This window comes from Ruditapes philippinarum, unplaced genomic scaffold (assembly GCF_026571515.1).
Source record: "Ruditapes philippinarum isolate M1 unplaced genomic scaffold, ASM2657151v2 ctg5821_1_1_1_1, whole genome shotgun sequence".
Taxonomy (NCBI): Eukaryota; Metazoa; Mollusca; class Bivalvia; order Venerida; family Veneridae; genus Ruditapes; species Ruditapes philippinarum.
Window position 1 is genome coordinate 113,718 of NW_026865285.1, and position 17,080 is coordinate 130,797.

At 33.7% G+C, this 17,080-nt stretch overlaps 2 protein-coding genes across 2 annotated transcripts; one reads left to right on the forward strand and one right to left on the reverse strand.

Annotated features, from left to right (window-relative positions):
- Positions 1-5,221: 5,221 nt before the first annotated feature.
- Positions 5,222-6,602, reverse strand: LOC132728533 (uncharacterized). The gene is made up of 2 exons (XM_060714174.1): positions 6,058-6,602; positions 5,222-5,360 (listed from the first exon to the last, which is right to left on the reverse strand). The coding sequence occupies exons 1-2, from the start codon at positions 6,600-6,602 to the stop codon at positions 5,261-5,263; spliced, it is 645 nt and encodes a 214-aa protein (XP_060570157.1). The 3' UTR covers positions 5,222-5,260.
- A 9,287-nt stretch (positions 6,603-15,889) lies between these two features.
- On the forward strand, positions 15,890-16,426 carry LOC132728534 (dynein light chain Tctex-type 5-like). Its single transcript, XM_060714175.1, has one exon. The coding sequence runs from the start codon at positions 15,890-15,892 to the stop codon at positions 16,424-16,426; it is 537 nt and encodes a 178-aa protein (XP_060570158.1).
- Positions 16,427-17,080: the final 654 nt, after the last annotated feature.

Sequence of the window (17,080 nt, forward strand, 5' to 3'; positions counted from 1 at the left end):
CGATTTGCTGCTGTATACACTAGTACACGATACGAGCTTTATTTTAGAAAAAAGACATTTTCTAGAGCCCACGGTGACATTCCTTTCTTTCAGATTTCGTTGCGGAGGCCAAAGAATCAGGGCCAGCAGATGGCCGCATGGTATTGACTTTACCCAGTGCAGCGATTTGATCTTTTGATATATAAACTTTACGAATATTCGTAAAAACGGGCCATTTTCTAGAAGTTACAATGACCTACCCTCGATGCGCATAAATAGTGCATTAGCTTAGATGCCCCCGAAAGCCTTAGAAACGTGACCTTCAGATGCCAGCTTCAGTGTGACGATTCCTTCTTTCCTTCGGTCGGATATCACCATTCGAACAGCAACATGTGACCGATATTTTAGTCATGGACTTTACCCAGTTAGGCAATGTGTTTTATTTTGTATATAAATTCTAAAAAAAATCATTAAAAGCAACATAGTTTAGCGACAACCGTGACACATTGGTCCGATTATGTTGCAGATTAGCCGGTGCAACACCTTGGGGGCCAAAGGGGGTTGTAACGGTGCCTGGATTATATATTAGGGTTATTTTGTGACAAAAAACTAGGTCCAGACCAAAAACACAACAGGTGACAACCATTATGGTCACAAATAACCCTAATATAGAGACCTGTTGATGCCCGCTTTGGACTGTATCAAATGCGGCCATTTCAGTTTTCATTAAAAATACAAATGTCGTAAAAATGTGTCATTTTCCATTTCCTAGCGTGACCCAACCATTAGTCCGCTTTTGTTCCAGATTGGCCATTGCAATAGCTTTGATGCTCCCCGTTATGTCAATATAAAGCGCATGGTTTTACTCAGAAAACATCTTCAGATGCGCATGTGGCATAAACTTCATGTGGCAAGCCGATTTGTTATTTCTACATACACACCGTACGTAATTTCATAAAAAAAGCTCAAGTTGTAACACTCTTGTAAACGTGACCTATACCAATTAATAATTCGATTCCATTGCTTAATGACAAGTACAGTTGAATGTAGGGAGCGTTTCGCAGCACATTAAGATAGTTACGAAAAATATGGCCGAAAAATTGTTCGCTGCCTGTCAACGAAATACTATATTTATACATTGTACTTCTGTCACTAATAACTAGGACAGTGAGGCGACACAAGAACTTCATTCGTTTTTTATTTGTTTGGGTCGTCAGACCAAACAAATAATGGTAGCGAAATTTCAGAGTCTAATGTTGTTAATTGCAAGTGCCGAAAGTAGTCCACTTTTTTGAAGCGGTTACTTCCCTTTTGTATGTACACTAACGCCGAAAAATTCAGGGGAAGATCAAACTGCGTAAAGATGGTCAAAGACAGGCGCGTTAATTTTCCAAGCAAAGTAATTCCCGAATGGTCGAAGATTTCTAATATTGTTTTATTGTATTTTCTGAAATCGAAAATAAGTAAATACAAAGCGGACATTCAATCTCTGACACAGAAGTTTACGACAAACCTAAACACAAGTAGTTCCAATACAGCTTTTAAACAAACGATTTAAAAAGAAAGAAATATTTTATTTTGTTACAAGTATCCAAACAAATTACAACGCATTTAAAGTTAAAACAATAGCGTTGGCTTATAGAATTGTCAATAAATGCACAATCAACAAATTACGCGGATGAAATATGATTTTATCAATGAAAAATACTATTTTTAGCGATGTCGATTACCGATACTGACACAAACCGAGTAGTGAATATATAGATTCTACATGTCGGACTGTTTTGGGCGAGAAGATTTTCGCTGAAATATTTACTTCAATTTTAAACAACAGGTTAATCCTGAACAAAATACCTTTCCGAAATTATTAAGGATTACAAACCGAAATGCAAATGGAAGTTCTTTATTTAGAATGCACTTGATGTTATTCAGACTTTGAGTAATATTGACTTCTCCGTTGGTACAGTGGTAACGCACTCGCTTAGTGAGTGAGAGGTCTTCCGAGTTCAAATCCAATCGAGGGAAACTGTTTTTTTTTTGTTAAAATTCTTTTTTAAGTGTCTTTGTTAAGGAGTAGCCATGAATATGCCAAGGATAAAGTGTGGCTGTCGTAAAAAATGACCAAAATATGAATTTTTTGATGCAACTCTAGTTATGCAGATCCCGTATGTATCAAACTCGGTGCCTTGCAAATGAATTATAATACATAAAAATAAACTTATACAGGAAAATGCATACGATATACAGTAACGATTTAGATTGCAAAGAATAGAAAATACCAAGATCTTGCAGCCACTTTGATTGCTTTATAAAATATACATGCTTATAGTAAGTGTCCAGGATATTATTTACATCTGTGTTAAACAACAGTTTAAAGTCGTTAAAAGCCTAATTTAGAATAATAGGTTTTTCTTCAGGCTGTTCACATATAAAATTCACCGTGGCTGAAGGTTTTCGGGCTCGCTAAGGAAGCGAAGAGGTCTGGAGTTCAAAATCCCAGTAAAGGTAACTCATTTTTTTCAAAATTGTTAAAGTCAAATATAACATTTGGATTGAATATCAGTGTTGCAATTAGTCTTATAGCCAATATACTACAATTAAAACGCTGGAAAGCATTAGTGGCACTATTCATATAATCTCACAACCTGCACCTTTCTTACATTCTGAGACCCAATTAAATTCAGCGCCTTCTGTGCTTTGATTTATTTTTACAGTATAACATGCAATAACAGATCTTAGTTTTGAAGCTTATATATATATCAAAAATACATGAAAATGTAGCGAAAAGTCATTTACCAACTCATATTTCAAATATGCCTAACAAGTAAAAAGAAATGATCAAATTTAAGATGCTTGCATAAATTTAAAATTATTACAAGTAAAATACAAATACATAAAATATACTGTTAAACGTAAAAGGTAAGACAGACAAATTGAAAAGATTTACATGATATATAATTTCCTATGAAGAAGTTAGAGCTTATCAAAACAAATTCAGTTCTTAATGAACACATTAAGCACTAGATCAAAAACATCAGCAAAAATCTAGAAGCATATATGATGAAACAAAAGACATGAAAAATGACTGAAAGAATTATTCAACTTTTTATATATTTTGTTTTTAAAATCACTAAATTATTCTTCAAATGTTATGATAAAAATCAATTTTTACACATATTTTCTATAAAACACATTGGATCAATCAAAGCAAAAGCTAGAAGAGAAAGTTCTAATGCACTTAAAAACAGGTAATTCTGCTTTTCTTTGATGTTATGGAATAGCTTGATAGGTTATTAGATCCCGGAAAACATGTTATATAGTTGTTTGTCAAGTATAACAGTATGTATAGACGTTGTCACAGCTGTTTGGGCTAGATGTGAAGCATTACAGACATTATATCACTGTTACATGTATGGTGATTGATTTAAAACAATTTTGCGTTGTCGCTAGCGACAAAACAACATTTGAGCCGCGTCACGACAAAACCAACATGGTGCGTTTGCGACCAGCATGGATGCAGACCGGTCTGCGCATCTGCGCAGTCTGATCAGGATACACGTTGTTCGCTATCAGTATATCCACTTGTAATAGGCTTGGTTAGCGAACAGCATGGATCTTTCCATCTTGTCGTCTTTTTGCTGCGGCACGCACCGAACCGCGGCGTGTTGTCGCCATGTCGCCCTGTCGATTGCCTTATATCGAAGGATTTGCTTATTATCGTGCTGTCGCATTGCTCGAGCGAGCATCAAAACGCCAATTAGCCAATTATTTCATTTGAGTCAAACGACAATGTGTCATTGCGCCAAACGCCGCGACACAATGCGCCGTTTGGCGTCTTTCGCTATCGACAGGACGATTTTATGCCAAGGCGTTTGTCGTGTTGACGCTAGCAACATCTCGACGCGCAAAAGTGTAACAAATCAGCCACCATATAAATTCTTCCATATACGTCAACTAATAGATAAAGATATGCATAGAAATGTATAAGGAATTTAAAAAAAATTATATAAATATTCACCAGCCGAATCAATATTTCTATCCTATTACTTATAAACTAAGGTAGACTAATGTCGCCTAACTTTATAGGTGATTTTGGAGGTAATAAGTGTTTTAGGCTAATTTGAAAATTATTTTAATGTTCACAATAAAAAGCATAAATCTGGAAGCAGTAATCGGATTTTTAGACCATTGAAAGTAAGGCCGCAGTTTCCAATAAGTATGATTCATGATGGTTCATCTTTTACATTCGATGCCAAGTTTAAAACTACCAACCTACTGCAAAATACGCTTTATAGTTTCCTCACACAATATAACTCGAAATATCCAGCGATCATAACCACAAATAGAATGCAACTCCTTATGTTCATAACCATTAAAGCTGCTTGCCTCCAGATGAGCCAAAATATTTCAAGAAAATCAAATTTGAGGAAAATGTACGAAGATTTTAAGGAAAGTACAAAAATCAAGATTCATGTTATAGTTAAAATTTTTGTGCGATTAATGACTGATTTTGCAGTACATTGTATTTACCGCGTTTAATACTAACACAGTATAAGGCTATTTTTGCATAATTATTTTGATCAATTTTTTTGTGGACATTTTCGTTGAAAAAATAATAGTATGTACATTAATATCTTTGTTAACATTACAATATTTCACTGAATCTGGAGGCATGCTGCTTTAACCTGCTGAAACCGAAGTGACACGTCAGTGAAATTTTTGAAAATATTATTAAATGTGTTCATTTTCGATCCAGTTGTTAACGTGTTTCGCTCAAGAGGACTCATTTTCAAACGGTGGTTCACGTGCATTCGAATTGTACGGATATGGATATCCGTTCTCACATGTAGTGTCGCCATTATCATATGGCGGTATAAATGAACTTATTCCAGACGGTGCTATGGCAGTTTTCTCCACGGATGATAATGCAACAGCGTTGTCAACAGAGTGCGCTGCGCTCAAGTTGTCGTCTGTAACCATCGTGTGTTTGTTTCCATCGTCTTCATGACATTTGTCCCTGCGTCCTCATTATTAATAGATAGCTAGATTCAAACAATCCTCCAAGGTTTTTAACTAACGTGGTCTAAGTTAATGAAGAAAAAGGGGCACGTTTAATATCATTAACAGCCACACGCTAAATACAGCACACGACACCATTGTACTAAAAGAATGCAAACGTAACAACGACATGTTCCTGGCTGCTGCGCCGTGATTTATCCGTCATTTTGAATTCTTCAACGGTGGGATATTCCGGAAACTTGTTCCTAATCCTTTTCCCATGTCAACAAGTATAAAACGCTGTTAACAATAAGATGAGAACAGTTGGAACGGTTGTGAACAGGATGAAAGCTACACTTCCGGTAATGGCGTCAAACTGACAACTGTAAATAAAAGAGTAAAAATTGACATGTTTATTATCAACTGTACATGTATATTGTGCCACTTTATAAGAATATGTTAGTTACACCCGATGTTCGTATCGCTGTGACACAAGGAATGGTCTCTCTTTTTATTTGGATTGGTTGTACGGATTTAGGTCAAATGGCGCCGGAAACAGGAATATGATTTTTGCTGTTTCACCGGAAGTATACCGATGGTGTATACAAGTTTTACAAGGTGCCTTCTATTTTACCGATGTTATTCCAATAGCTTCCGTAAATGTATTCATATATCGCACATTTCGATTAATTTTAAAAAGATGCAGATATGACAAAAATGTTAAAGAGCCTTAACCTTTGACATAAGACAACTCCTGTATGAGTTGTGCAATGAAGTCATGCGGTTCTATGAATATTTAAAACAACTTCTGTATCAAAATTTTATACTTTATCCATCAGTCCATAGGGTGTAATTTGCATATATATATATATAACAATAACAATAAATAAGACTATACAAACCTTCAAATTTTTGGAAATGAATTGATTAAATATTAAGAACAATGGTGGATGCACTGTGAAGAAAGTGGTATTCATTCTACCCTTGAAACATCAAATGTGGCATAATGGACATAAATATTTGGTTTAAATTGTTAAAAACCTTCAATACACAAATTTTATTGACACAAAAAAAACTTACAAAGTTCCGTTTGGCCCGAGCTGTCCCGTAAAAGCAGCGGCAATGGCGGCAACAAAAGGTAAACCAAATGTCCACGCCAATAGTTTCCAATCATATCTACCAAAGTTTAAGTTCTTGTTGAAAAACATCATAATAAAAGCATTAATTGCGACAACATTCACTAAAAGATTTTGTGCTGTAATAAATTCTGTCAAAAGAAAGCCATAAAACTCGCACAATATCTTAGGCCGAATGTGATCCTTAGTTGTGAGGTAATGCAAATGGTCAAGGCCATGAAAAATGTTAAATCCACCGTCGCAAATAGCAAGATAAATGATAAATCGATCACGTTTTGCCCAAGAAAAGAACTTCCTGAAATTCTTGTGAGAATATGACAAAACCATGACGATGATTACGCAAACAAGACTTAAAGAAATACATGACAGAGCTGGAATATGAATCCGGTAAAACGATCCATTTGACAAACCGTACACTGGTAAATCGTAACCGCTCCTTGGAGCACCGGTGTCCGTATTATTAATGGAAACCTCCGTTGTATTATTCATGTTCAGTATCTAGTGACCAAAAATAAGTATTTGAGTCCGTTTTTAGAAGTCATTAACAATCCATTAATATTTGTTTCTAAATCTAGACCTTCAAAGCAAGGCTTAAACTTGCCGGTGTATTAATTCCATAATGTTCTATTTCATCCGATGATAAAAGAAATAATCTCACAGAAAAAAAAAATAATTTTAGCAAATTACTTTATATAAACAAATCAAGAGTTTTCAAGCACTTTCGATCTTTAATCGGATGTTCAAAGATGGTTCCCGGTTATTGTACTTCGTTTTATAATTTTACTGGAATATAGTTCTACTTTATATAGCTCACATTGCAGCAAAAATCACTGCAACCCCAAATTTTATAAAATTCTCCATTCCAAAAATAAGTCGATTCCAAAATATTATAATTCATCATATTTCTTACAAAAATAGTTAAACATTCTTCATCAGTTATTTAAAGGGAGATACAGGCAAAATTTTCATTTCTTCGTTTTGAATTGTTCATACATTTATGATTTATGATGACACGTACATAATGAATCAGAAATCCTTTTTAAATTCTTTGGAAATGTTTAAACGGACCCCACTGAGGTTTTTTGACATGATGGGACTGAAAATATTTTTGCCAGATAAATGTACCATTTGAGGTAGGTTTAGACCACTAATCTTTGTGCAAAATTTCAGGTCATTCGTGCACTTCGTTTTCCAAGAATAATTATTCAAATTGTAAAAACATGACACAAAATGAAAAGCGTTTTTTAAAACGCTTTTCACTTAAATCAGGCTAGGAAAATCATAAAAATACAATTTTCAATTTATTTCAAAGTATATTTCTTATCTATCTTTGCATATATTTCTGTTTAAAGTGCCCCAGCTCATTTATGTAAGAAATTTAAATGTTATGTTTTTAGGCTTTAAAACCTCAGTGGAGTCCCTTTAATATGTATTTGTTAATGTTTAAATAATGGATTAAGCGTATAAGATGTTTAATAACTAAAATAGGAGTAAAATGTTATCATAGTATAATGACTTACATACAAAACACTAACTCAAACCTTACATCAATATATATCAATGCATTTTATTGCCAATGCATAATTTGTTGATCATTTGGGATAAATCAAACTAAAATAATACATTTAATCAAACAGTGCGGTTCTGTTAGTGAAACGGAGTTAATTTTACACTTATAAATGAAAATATTGAGAAATATTGATAAAATAAAATGCGTACAGTCAACAATCGTTATCTCGACATTGCTTTTCTCGATATTTCGTTATCTCGATGAAGTCCAGATTTTCTTCCTCCTTTATCAATATTGGATATGATCTTTGATTATCCCGATATTTTTATTTCGATATTCCAATATCTCGAAGTAGAATTTCAGTTCCAACAATCATTTTCATACTATTATCCTTTGTTTATTTCGTTTTGTAAATTCACAGGGTTGAATGAATTTTGATATTGAAAATGATTGGCATCAACTCTTAATTGGTCCTGCTGGAATTTAAAATCTGCCATTAGCTTCAATCATAATTAAGAAATATTAACTTAAAAATATATAAACATTAAGGCACTTATGTGAACCCGATCCTACGAAAGACCGATGTGGACATTTCAGCTTTATGAATTCCCGATTTCATACGATACGTTTTCAATAAACGAAATGCACGAATTCGAGTTTTGAATTTCACGAATTCGAGATTTTACTATTTAAACTTCACGACTTAAGCTTTACGATTTCAACTTTCACGAATTCAACTTCATGTGTTCATGTTTTAAACTTCACGATTTTAACTTCACGAATTATATTTTCACAAAGTTGAAATTTTGAATTCGTAAATTCTGAATGTCGTAAAGATGAATCCGAGATTTCAAGAATGTCACCGCCGGTCTGTCGTACGATTCTAATGATATTGTTTTAGTGAGGGGAAACAGTACTGTTTATGAATCACAAAGAATTATGCCTACAGATAATGTATTAAACAATTAAGGTTTAAAAAAGCTTCATAAAATAGAAAGACTTTATGCCTAGGGATGATCGATCTAACAATTTGATAATGAACTAATCTTATGATAGATAGATTATTATCTGGATAAAAGTTGTATGGTCATTACATTAATTGACAGAACTCAAAGGAAATGCACTGAGGTCCAAAATCCTAAAAACATAAAATTTTAATAGCCTACATTAAATCAACGTGGGCACTTAAAACAGAAATACATGTATATGCAAAAGATAGATAGATATACTTTTAGACTCAGAAATAAATTGATATGGTATTGTTGTGCTCACAGTCCGAGTTGAGTGGAAAGCACTGTAACGCTTTTCGATTTCGGTCATTTTTCACAATTGGAATAATTAGTCTGGAAAACCGGAGTTAACGAATTATCAAATTTTTTGTATAAAAGTTAATTTCTTGAAGTACATCAAATGGGACATTAATCTCGGAAAATTATTTCTAGTCCCATTATATCAAAAAACCTCAGCGGCAGTCATTTCCAACAAAATGAGTTATAAACGAAAACATACCTTTTTCGTTCCAAGATGGCGGCGTTTGTTGACATTTTGTAGGATATGACGCAGTTTTGATTCCCAGCCCTGGGTGTCCCTTTAACACAATATCTGATTGTTATTTGTGCTCTGATTATCATTAGTTAAAGGCCCATTATGCCTCAGAAAAGCTATCATTTTTATTTCTCAAAAACTTTTAATTTTTGATATCGTTTTACAGTTTCCAAACATTACACTCATTTGCCATATACATAAACAATTTTTGCAACAAAATTTCTAAATCCGTAAAAGTATTGTTTATAATTGTCAATAAAGATACAACACCCACTTTTCAATTTACTATGGTGGCTGATTTTGGAACGCCTTTGTGCGTTGTGTTGTCAATACCGACAGCTCGATAAAGCGCCAAACGGCGCGTTGTCGGACACTCGTCTTGTCGTCCTGTCGCTAACGATGCACACCGTGTTGTTGCAGTGTCGAATTGTCGCTCGGCTCAAATCGAAAGATTGGCTTATAAGCCAAGCGACAGGGCGACATCGCAGCGTTGGGCGTGCTTCGCTAGCGACAAGACGATAAGACGACAATGCGTCGTTCCTTGCCTTTCGCTAGCGACAAGAAAAAATGAGACAACGATAGTCTGTATTGTCGCTATCGACAACGCAACGCGCAAAGTGTACCAAATCAGCCACCATAAATTTCGAATTATTATTCCATTTTACGATGTGCTTAAAATGTTTTGTTATTAATGAAAGAAAGTTTATTTTGACATCTATGTAAATAATTTAATAACTAAAAAGCAATATAAACTAATGTAAAATAGTAAATTAAATGGACACGCTGGTTTTAATGGATTCTTTGCATCACTTTGAACATTTTGCAGGCATCGAATTCTTTTGGGAAATCAACTCAAGTAATGTATATCAACAATAAGCAATAATACACCAGTTTCTGATTACATTGTTAAAATATGACAAACAGTAATTATAAAATACATGTAAACACCGATGACATATTTCTTATGATCATTAATTCATAACATTTTAAAAGTGTTCCAATCTCGACGAAAATCAAGGTGAAAGGTCAACTTTTGGTATCCGCTCAATAACTTTTGTTTGATTTGGCCTACTGACACCAAACTTGGTGTATAGGTAGCTTATATCAAGAGGCAGCTTGAGATTGCTAACCAGATGTCTATGACCAAGGTCAAGGTCACTGTAACTTAAAATAGAAATTCAGTTTCCGCTCAATAACTTGAGTTTGCTTTTGCTTATTGACACTAACCTTGGTGTATGGTTAGCTTATATCAAGAGACAGCTTAGAATTCTCAGATGTCTGTGATCAAGGTCAAGGTCACTGTTCCTCAATATAAAAATTCAGTTTCCGCTTGATAACTTGAGTTTGCTTTGGCCTATTGACACCAAACTTGGTGTATGGATAGCTTATATAAAGAGGCTACTATGGATAACAACCCAGGTGACTAGGATTAAGGCCAAGGTCACTTAATTGCTAACAATTGAAATTAAGTTTTTGCTCAATAACTTGAGTTAGTTGTGACCCATTGACAACATTTGTGAGTAGTTTATATCAAGGCACAACTTGGTATTGCTACCCAGATGTCTGTGATCAAGGTCAATGTCAATGTTGCTAAAAAAATCAGTCTCCGCATAATAACTTGAGTTTGCTTAGACCTTTTGACACCAAATTTAGTATGTGGGAAGCTTATATCAAGAGGCAACTTAGGATTGCTACCCTGGTGTATGTAAACAAGGTCAAGGTCACTGTTGCTTAAAAAAGAAATTCAGTTTTCACGTAATAACTTGAGTTTGCTTCACCAAACTTGCTGTGTGGCAGCTTAGATATCTGGGGGCAAGGTCATGGTCGTTTGCTTACAATAGAATTTTCAGCATCTACTCAATAACTGCAGTTCATTTTGACCTATTGATTGCTGTCATCGTTGAAAACGGTTTTCCTCGCATTGCGGCGCTTCATGTTTGCTTGCCAACGTAGTTAAAAGCTAAGGATTCTTATAAATATATACTTGAATAAGAGTAAATAATAAGAGCACTGTTCTTAAGCTCTGTTGACAATTGGTTAAATTATAGTTAATAAGTATTTTGTATGGAAGTTAAAATATTATTTTGTTTACATTTTGCAACCTTGACGACATATTACTGCACATTTAGAGCTAAATTCCTTAGTTCTGTAAAGGATGATAAAAAATATAGTAATTGAATTAAAAACGATTTTTTTGTTCGATTCTAAAAAAAGGTTTGAGTGAAAAGCGTTGCAACTCTTTTTATATTTCTGTGTTATTTTGTACAATGAAAATGAATATACTGCAAAAACGGGGAGAGAAAATGATCTTTAAAATTTTACCCAAATTATTGGTTCAGGTCTTCATCAGATGGTTTACAAATCTTGGAAAAATATTATAAAAGTCCTTTCTTTTAATTTACGTGGATAGTAAGTGCCGTTTGCAATATGCAAATTACTTTTTTGCACCTGGGTAGAACCCACCCACGTTCAGTACGTAAAGGTTTTTTTACACGGTTGTTACAAATCAGTGCGAAATAATGTCGAACTTCGGGCAATGTTTATTTTCACAAGTAACCTTGGGACCTTAATAACAATTTGCTCGTATAATTCTTTAAGCTTCTTAAATCAAATTTAGATTAGTGGAATCAAAGCGAATATAAGTATAATAATTAGGTCAATTTCTTTGCATTTTAAACACCTTTTGATATTACACTCATAATAAATCATAACAGAATTTACTGCCGCTATTTAACATAAACTTCGAATTATACAAATAAGTCATATTGGTAATCCATAAAAGTACAAAAAATAATCCGACAAAAAAGTCGAAATATATTGCTAATTCTTTGGACAATGGATATTTCTCATCAGGAAAGGACTTGGTAATTTGACAAATTATAACAAACTGTAAAACGACTGATGCAGACTAATTTCAAATAATAAAAAGTTATTTTTTTAACCGTGTATCTTTAAGCGGTCGCCTCCGTGGTCGAGGGGTTAGAGTCGATGACTTCTAATCCAGTTACCTCTCTGGCGTGGGTTCGATCCCCGGGAGATGCTTTTGTAGTTTAGCGCGGAGGAAGGTAGTCTAGTACTTGTGTAACTCTCCAGGAACGATGGTTAGGATACTACCCGCCTATATGCCTGAAATACTGTTGAAAAAGGCGTAAAATGAACAAACAAACAAACAAAATCTTTAAGCGGTCCGCAACAATAAAAGTTGATACTAGTAAAACTAAAAATTTTCTCATGTAACTAAAATGGCGTACATAAACTCAACATCACTAAGTTCACGTCCTAGCTTATTTCAGGGTGATGGCATATTTCCATGTGTTAACATTGGTTAAAATTGACATATTTTTGTCTTACACCTAAACAAGAAGTTTTCTTTGTTAAATGTTTTAAATCTGTATAATTTTTCGTAAAACAGAACAATATTCTACTCATTTCTGCAAAATTTCACAATAGTTGGTACGCCTGAAACAATCATCATTTTCTAAATGTTCTTGTCTGTTGAAAAAATAAGTAACAAAATAAAGATAGTTTTGATATTAAAAATTGATTAACATAACATTTAGTAATTTTAACTGAAAAATGAAAAAAAAAACCTATAATGTAACACCATTATTCTATGACCTTCTCGTACATCAGAAAATACCTAAATGTTACATCTTATGACATTTTTGTACGATAAGTTCATTGTTTTCCTACTTGTTCCAAAGTGCTAAGTTACGTGAAGTAAGATGACCACAATATACATTTTGTAACTTCACTATCTATTTTTATTGGATGAAGTGTAGATTCAGTCCATTCTAGTGAAGAACCAATAAATAGAATGTTTCCTGAAATATTTCTCTTTTTTTTTTTGCGTAAAGTGAAACCGCTCGAATATCTGATCACTTTTCGTATTCATGTTTGTATTTTCCCCTCATACATTCTATGCATGTCTGACTCAATAGAAAAAGAGGGTTCTTTATTTTAACTGATTAAAAATAAGGAAATATTTTAAAAGTTATGGAAGAAAATAAAATCTGGACATCTATTGTATAAGGCTTTTACCCAATACAGATAATAACAAGAGCTGTCGGTAGGACAGCAACGCTCGACTATTCTTAGTGCTTGATAGTAAAAAAAATGCTTGATACAGTTACCTCCTCCTGTTTAAAGGTTGGGGTCATGATGGTGAACAAGTGTGCAAAGTTTCAAAGCCATATGTCAATGGACTTTGAAAATATTTGAACTTTTACAAAAACTTTAACGTAAATTCTAAGTCGAAAAAGGGGCATAATTCTGTCAAAATGCTTGATAGAGTTACCTCCTCCTGTCTACAGGTTGGGGTCATGATGGTGAACAAGTGTGCAAAGTTTCAAAGCCATATGTCAATGGACTTTGAAAATATTTGAACTATTACAAAAACTTTAACGTAAATTCTAAGTCGAAAAAGGGGCATAATTCTGTCAAAATGCTTGATAGAGTTACCTCCTCCTGTCTACAGGTTGGGGTCATGATGGTGAACAAGTGTGCAAAGTTTCAAAGCCATATGTCAATGGACTTTGAAAATATTTGAACTATTACAAAAACTTTAACGTAAATTCTAGGTCGAAAAAGGGGCATAATTCTGTCAAAATGCTTGATAGAGTTACCTCCTCCTGTCTACAGGTTGGGGTCATAATGGTGAACAAGTGTGCAAAGTTTCAAAGCCATATGACAATGGACTTTGAAAATATTTCAACTATTACAAAAACTTTAACGTAAATTCTAAGTCGAAAAAGGGGCATAATTCTGTCAAAATGCTTGATAGAGTTACCTCCTCCTGTCTACAGGTTGGGGTCATGATGGTGAACAAGTGTGCAAAGTTTCAAAGCCATATGTCAATGGACTTTGAAAATATTTGAACTATTACAAAAACTTTAACGTAAATTCTAAGTCAAAAAAGGGGCATAATTCTGTCAAAATGCTTGATAGAGTTACCTCCTCCTGTCTACAGGTTGGGGTCATGATGGTGAACAAGTGTGCAAAGTTTCAAAGCCATATGTCAATGGACTTTGAAAATATTTGAACTATTACAAAAACTTTAACGTAAATTCTAAGTCGAAAAAGGGGCATAATTCTGTCAAAATGCTTGATAGAGTTACCTCCTCCTGTCTACAGGTTGGGGTCATGATGGTGAACAAGTGTGCAAAGTTTCAAAGCCATATGTCAATGGACTTTGAAAATACTTGAACTATTACAAAAACTTTAACATAAGTGGTCATGACTCAGACGCCGACACTGACGGCGACGCTCGGGTGACTGCAATAGCTCTACTTATTCTTATCGAATAGTCGAGCTAAAAAGCCACGTGGTATGACACCGTGTTGAAGTTTCTGGCTTAAAGTATAATACCACAAACTCTCTACAAAAGCAGTTTAAGCCTTTAATCCTTTACTATCATTCGCATACAGCCAAATGCATTAAGTCCCTTTCTCAATCGGGCATGCTGTTAAAAGCATGTGGTCACCCTCTTTATAGGGCAAACTATATTTTCAACTTAACTTAGTGACAATATTTGATTTCTAATCAAGGAGTGTCAATATCAAACAGTCAATAAAATAACTATTGATATTTATAATTGTCCACTTTATTTGTCAATTTATTTCTAAATGGAACACGAATAATACGATGTTAAACTTTTGCTTCTCCCCATGCAACTGCTATGGATTTAATAGCTGTACATGTGTATATATAGATGTATATAAAAATATATTTAATATGCGATCAATATCAGGAGGATTTTAAAACCGATTAAACCATGATTATAATTCTAAAAGTATAATAAATACTTTGTCTTAAAGCTGATTTTATTTTATATCAAGATGCCATATCAAAATTTATTGCTTTGTTTGGTATAGATCGATATCGGTTATTGATTTTGAAAGCACGCCTTGTTTATGTTCAACTTCTATTTAATAAACATAAACATTGTATAAGGAATTTAAATAAAATTACGGAGCCTTATAATTTTTGGAAAGTAATTAATGGTTTATGATTGAGATTAATTTTTAAAATGTAAGAAAGGGTCTTTTTCGATGTATTGAAATAAAACATTTCAATACTTTAGCGAGGAGTATAACAGGAAATAGAAAGTAAGTGCTGTTTAAAAAAAGAGTTACAAAAGTTCTTTTTCAACTAAATTAAGAATTTATAGAAATATAAAACGAATGTACATAATAATACTTATTTGTTATAACTTTTATCGTTCCAAATTAAAGTGGTTATGTAAACTATGACAATTATTTTTCGTGTACTACAAAGATATTGTTGTGGATATAATTTGATATGGTAACCACATCGTATCAAAAATAAAAGATATGATGGATTCGTGTATTTAAACTTACTTTAACATGTCATATTTTAAATGTTTGATATATAATAAAGTTAGTCTTTTTATGATTACACTTTAAACTGATGGCATGTACATTAAATTTAGGAATCTTTTTAAACGCACCATTCCATACTATCTAACCCTTGATAAAGTTTCCTCGACAACCACGTCCGTTTTCTTTGCCTTTCTACCCAATTCCTTTATATATACTTGTCAACTGTACCCACATATGCAGTGTCCATCGTATTACATGCCTTAGTGTCATTATTGCGATTTGGAAATTTGTACATTGTCGTAAATACATAATTTATTTAAAAAAAAACAACTAAAATTTCTATTTTGTTTAGAAAGAGGGCGAAGTCATTGACTGCAAAGATGATGAAAGGAAAGAAGATCGTGGTTGGGTCACCAAGGTTGACACGTTCCAAGATTCTACCAATTAGTACTTCCGGTTCAAGACGCGGACAGACCTTGGAAAGTTTAAAGGCAGAAACGGCATCATTCTTAGAAGTTACGCCCCTTGGATCAAATAGCGCGAGCACTCGACGTCACATTAAATACGAAAACACATACAAACTTGAACCAGAGAAAAACTTTGTCAATGTGGAAATTGAAAAGGCAGCGGAGAACATATTAGTGAACAATTTACATGACAAAAAGTACGAGCCAGAACAATGTAAAACATTAAGTCAAATGCTAAGTTCACGGATTTTAGAAACAATAAAAGACATGGGTTACGGAAAATTTAAAATGGTTTGCGTTGTTTCGATAGGATCAATGAAAGAAAGACCAGGGATGCAATTCGGATCACGTTGTCTTTGGAATAAGGAAACAGACAATTTCATCAGTGCTAAATTTAGTAACACGTCACTGTTCGCGGTTGCTATGGTTTACGGATTACATTATGATTGAAATTCTTAGTGAATAGCTAGCGTCGTTTGATATCAAATACAATGAAGAAGAAAAAACACAAAAACCTATGCTGTTTTTTTTGTAATCTTTCCTAAGTTGAACAGCTGATTTTCTTTTTCTAAGATCAACAGCTGCCCTTCTTTTCTAAGTTCAATAGCTGCCAAGTATTTGATTCCTCTCAGTACATATATCTTATTATAATTAGGTGGAGAAGGGGTCGTATAAATAATGTAATTTATTTCACTGTTATAAAACATAACCGATGCACTTTAAGCATTTGCAGCCCGTGACGTTCTAGTTGTTCCAATAGAAATTACTATATCAATTTAGCCTCGTTTCCATTTTCAGAGTCCAAAAAGTCAATATCAAATCCGTAAAGTCTCGTTTTCATTTCCATAGCAAAATCCATATCACAAATAACCTAGCCTCGTTTTCATTTTTGAGAGTCCAAAATCTATATCAAATCCTTATTGTAACTGAAGTTATGAAATTCAGTCAAAATGTTAAAAAAATAGTGGTGTGAAACACAGAGGCCATTAAACATGATTGAAAAAAATACTGATCTATTGGACTCGCACACAGTTGCAAATCATATATCAGACTCGTCTAATAAAGGTTTGACAGTTGTGCACTCGTCCAATTGAATTCAGTATT

Coding starts and splice junctions, on each gene's coding strand:
- LOC132728534 (XM_060714175.1), top strand. CDS start 15,890: ATGATGAAAGGAAAGAAGATCGTGGTTGGGTCACCAAGGTTGACACGT.
- LOC132728533 (XM_060714174.1), bottom strand. CDS start 6,602: ATGAATAATACAACGGAGGTTTCCATTAATAATACGGACACCGGTGCT. Junction 5,361..6,057: donor CTCGGGCCAAACGGAACTTT/GTAAGTTTTTTT, acceptor TTTTATTTACAG/TTGTCAGTTTGACGCCATTA.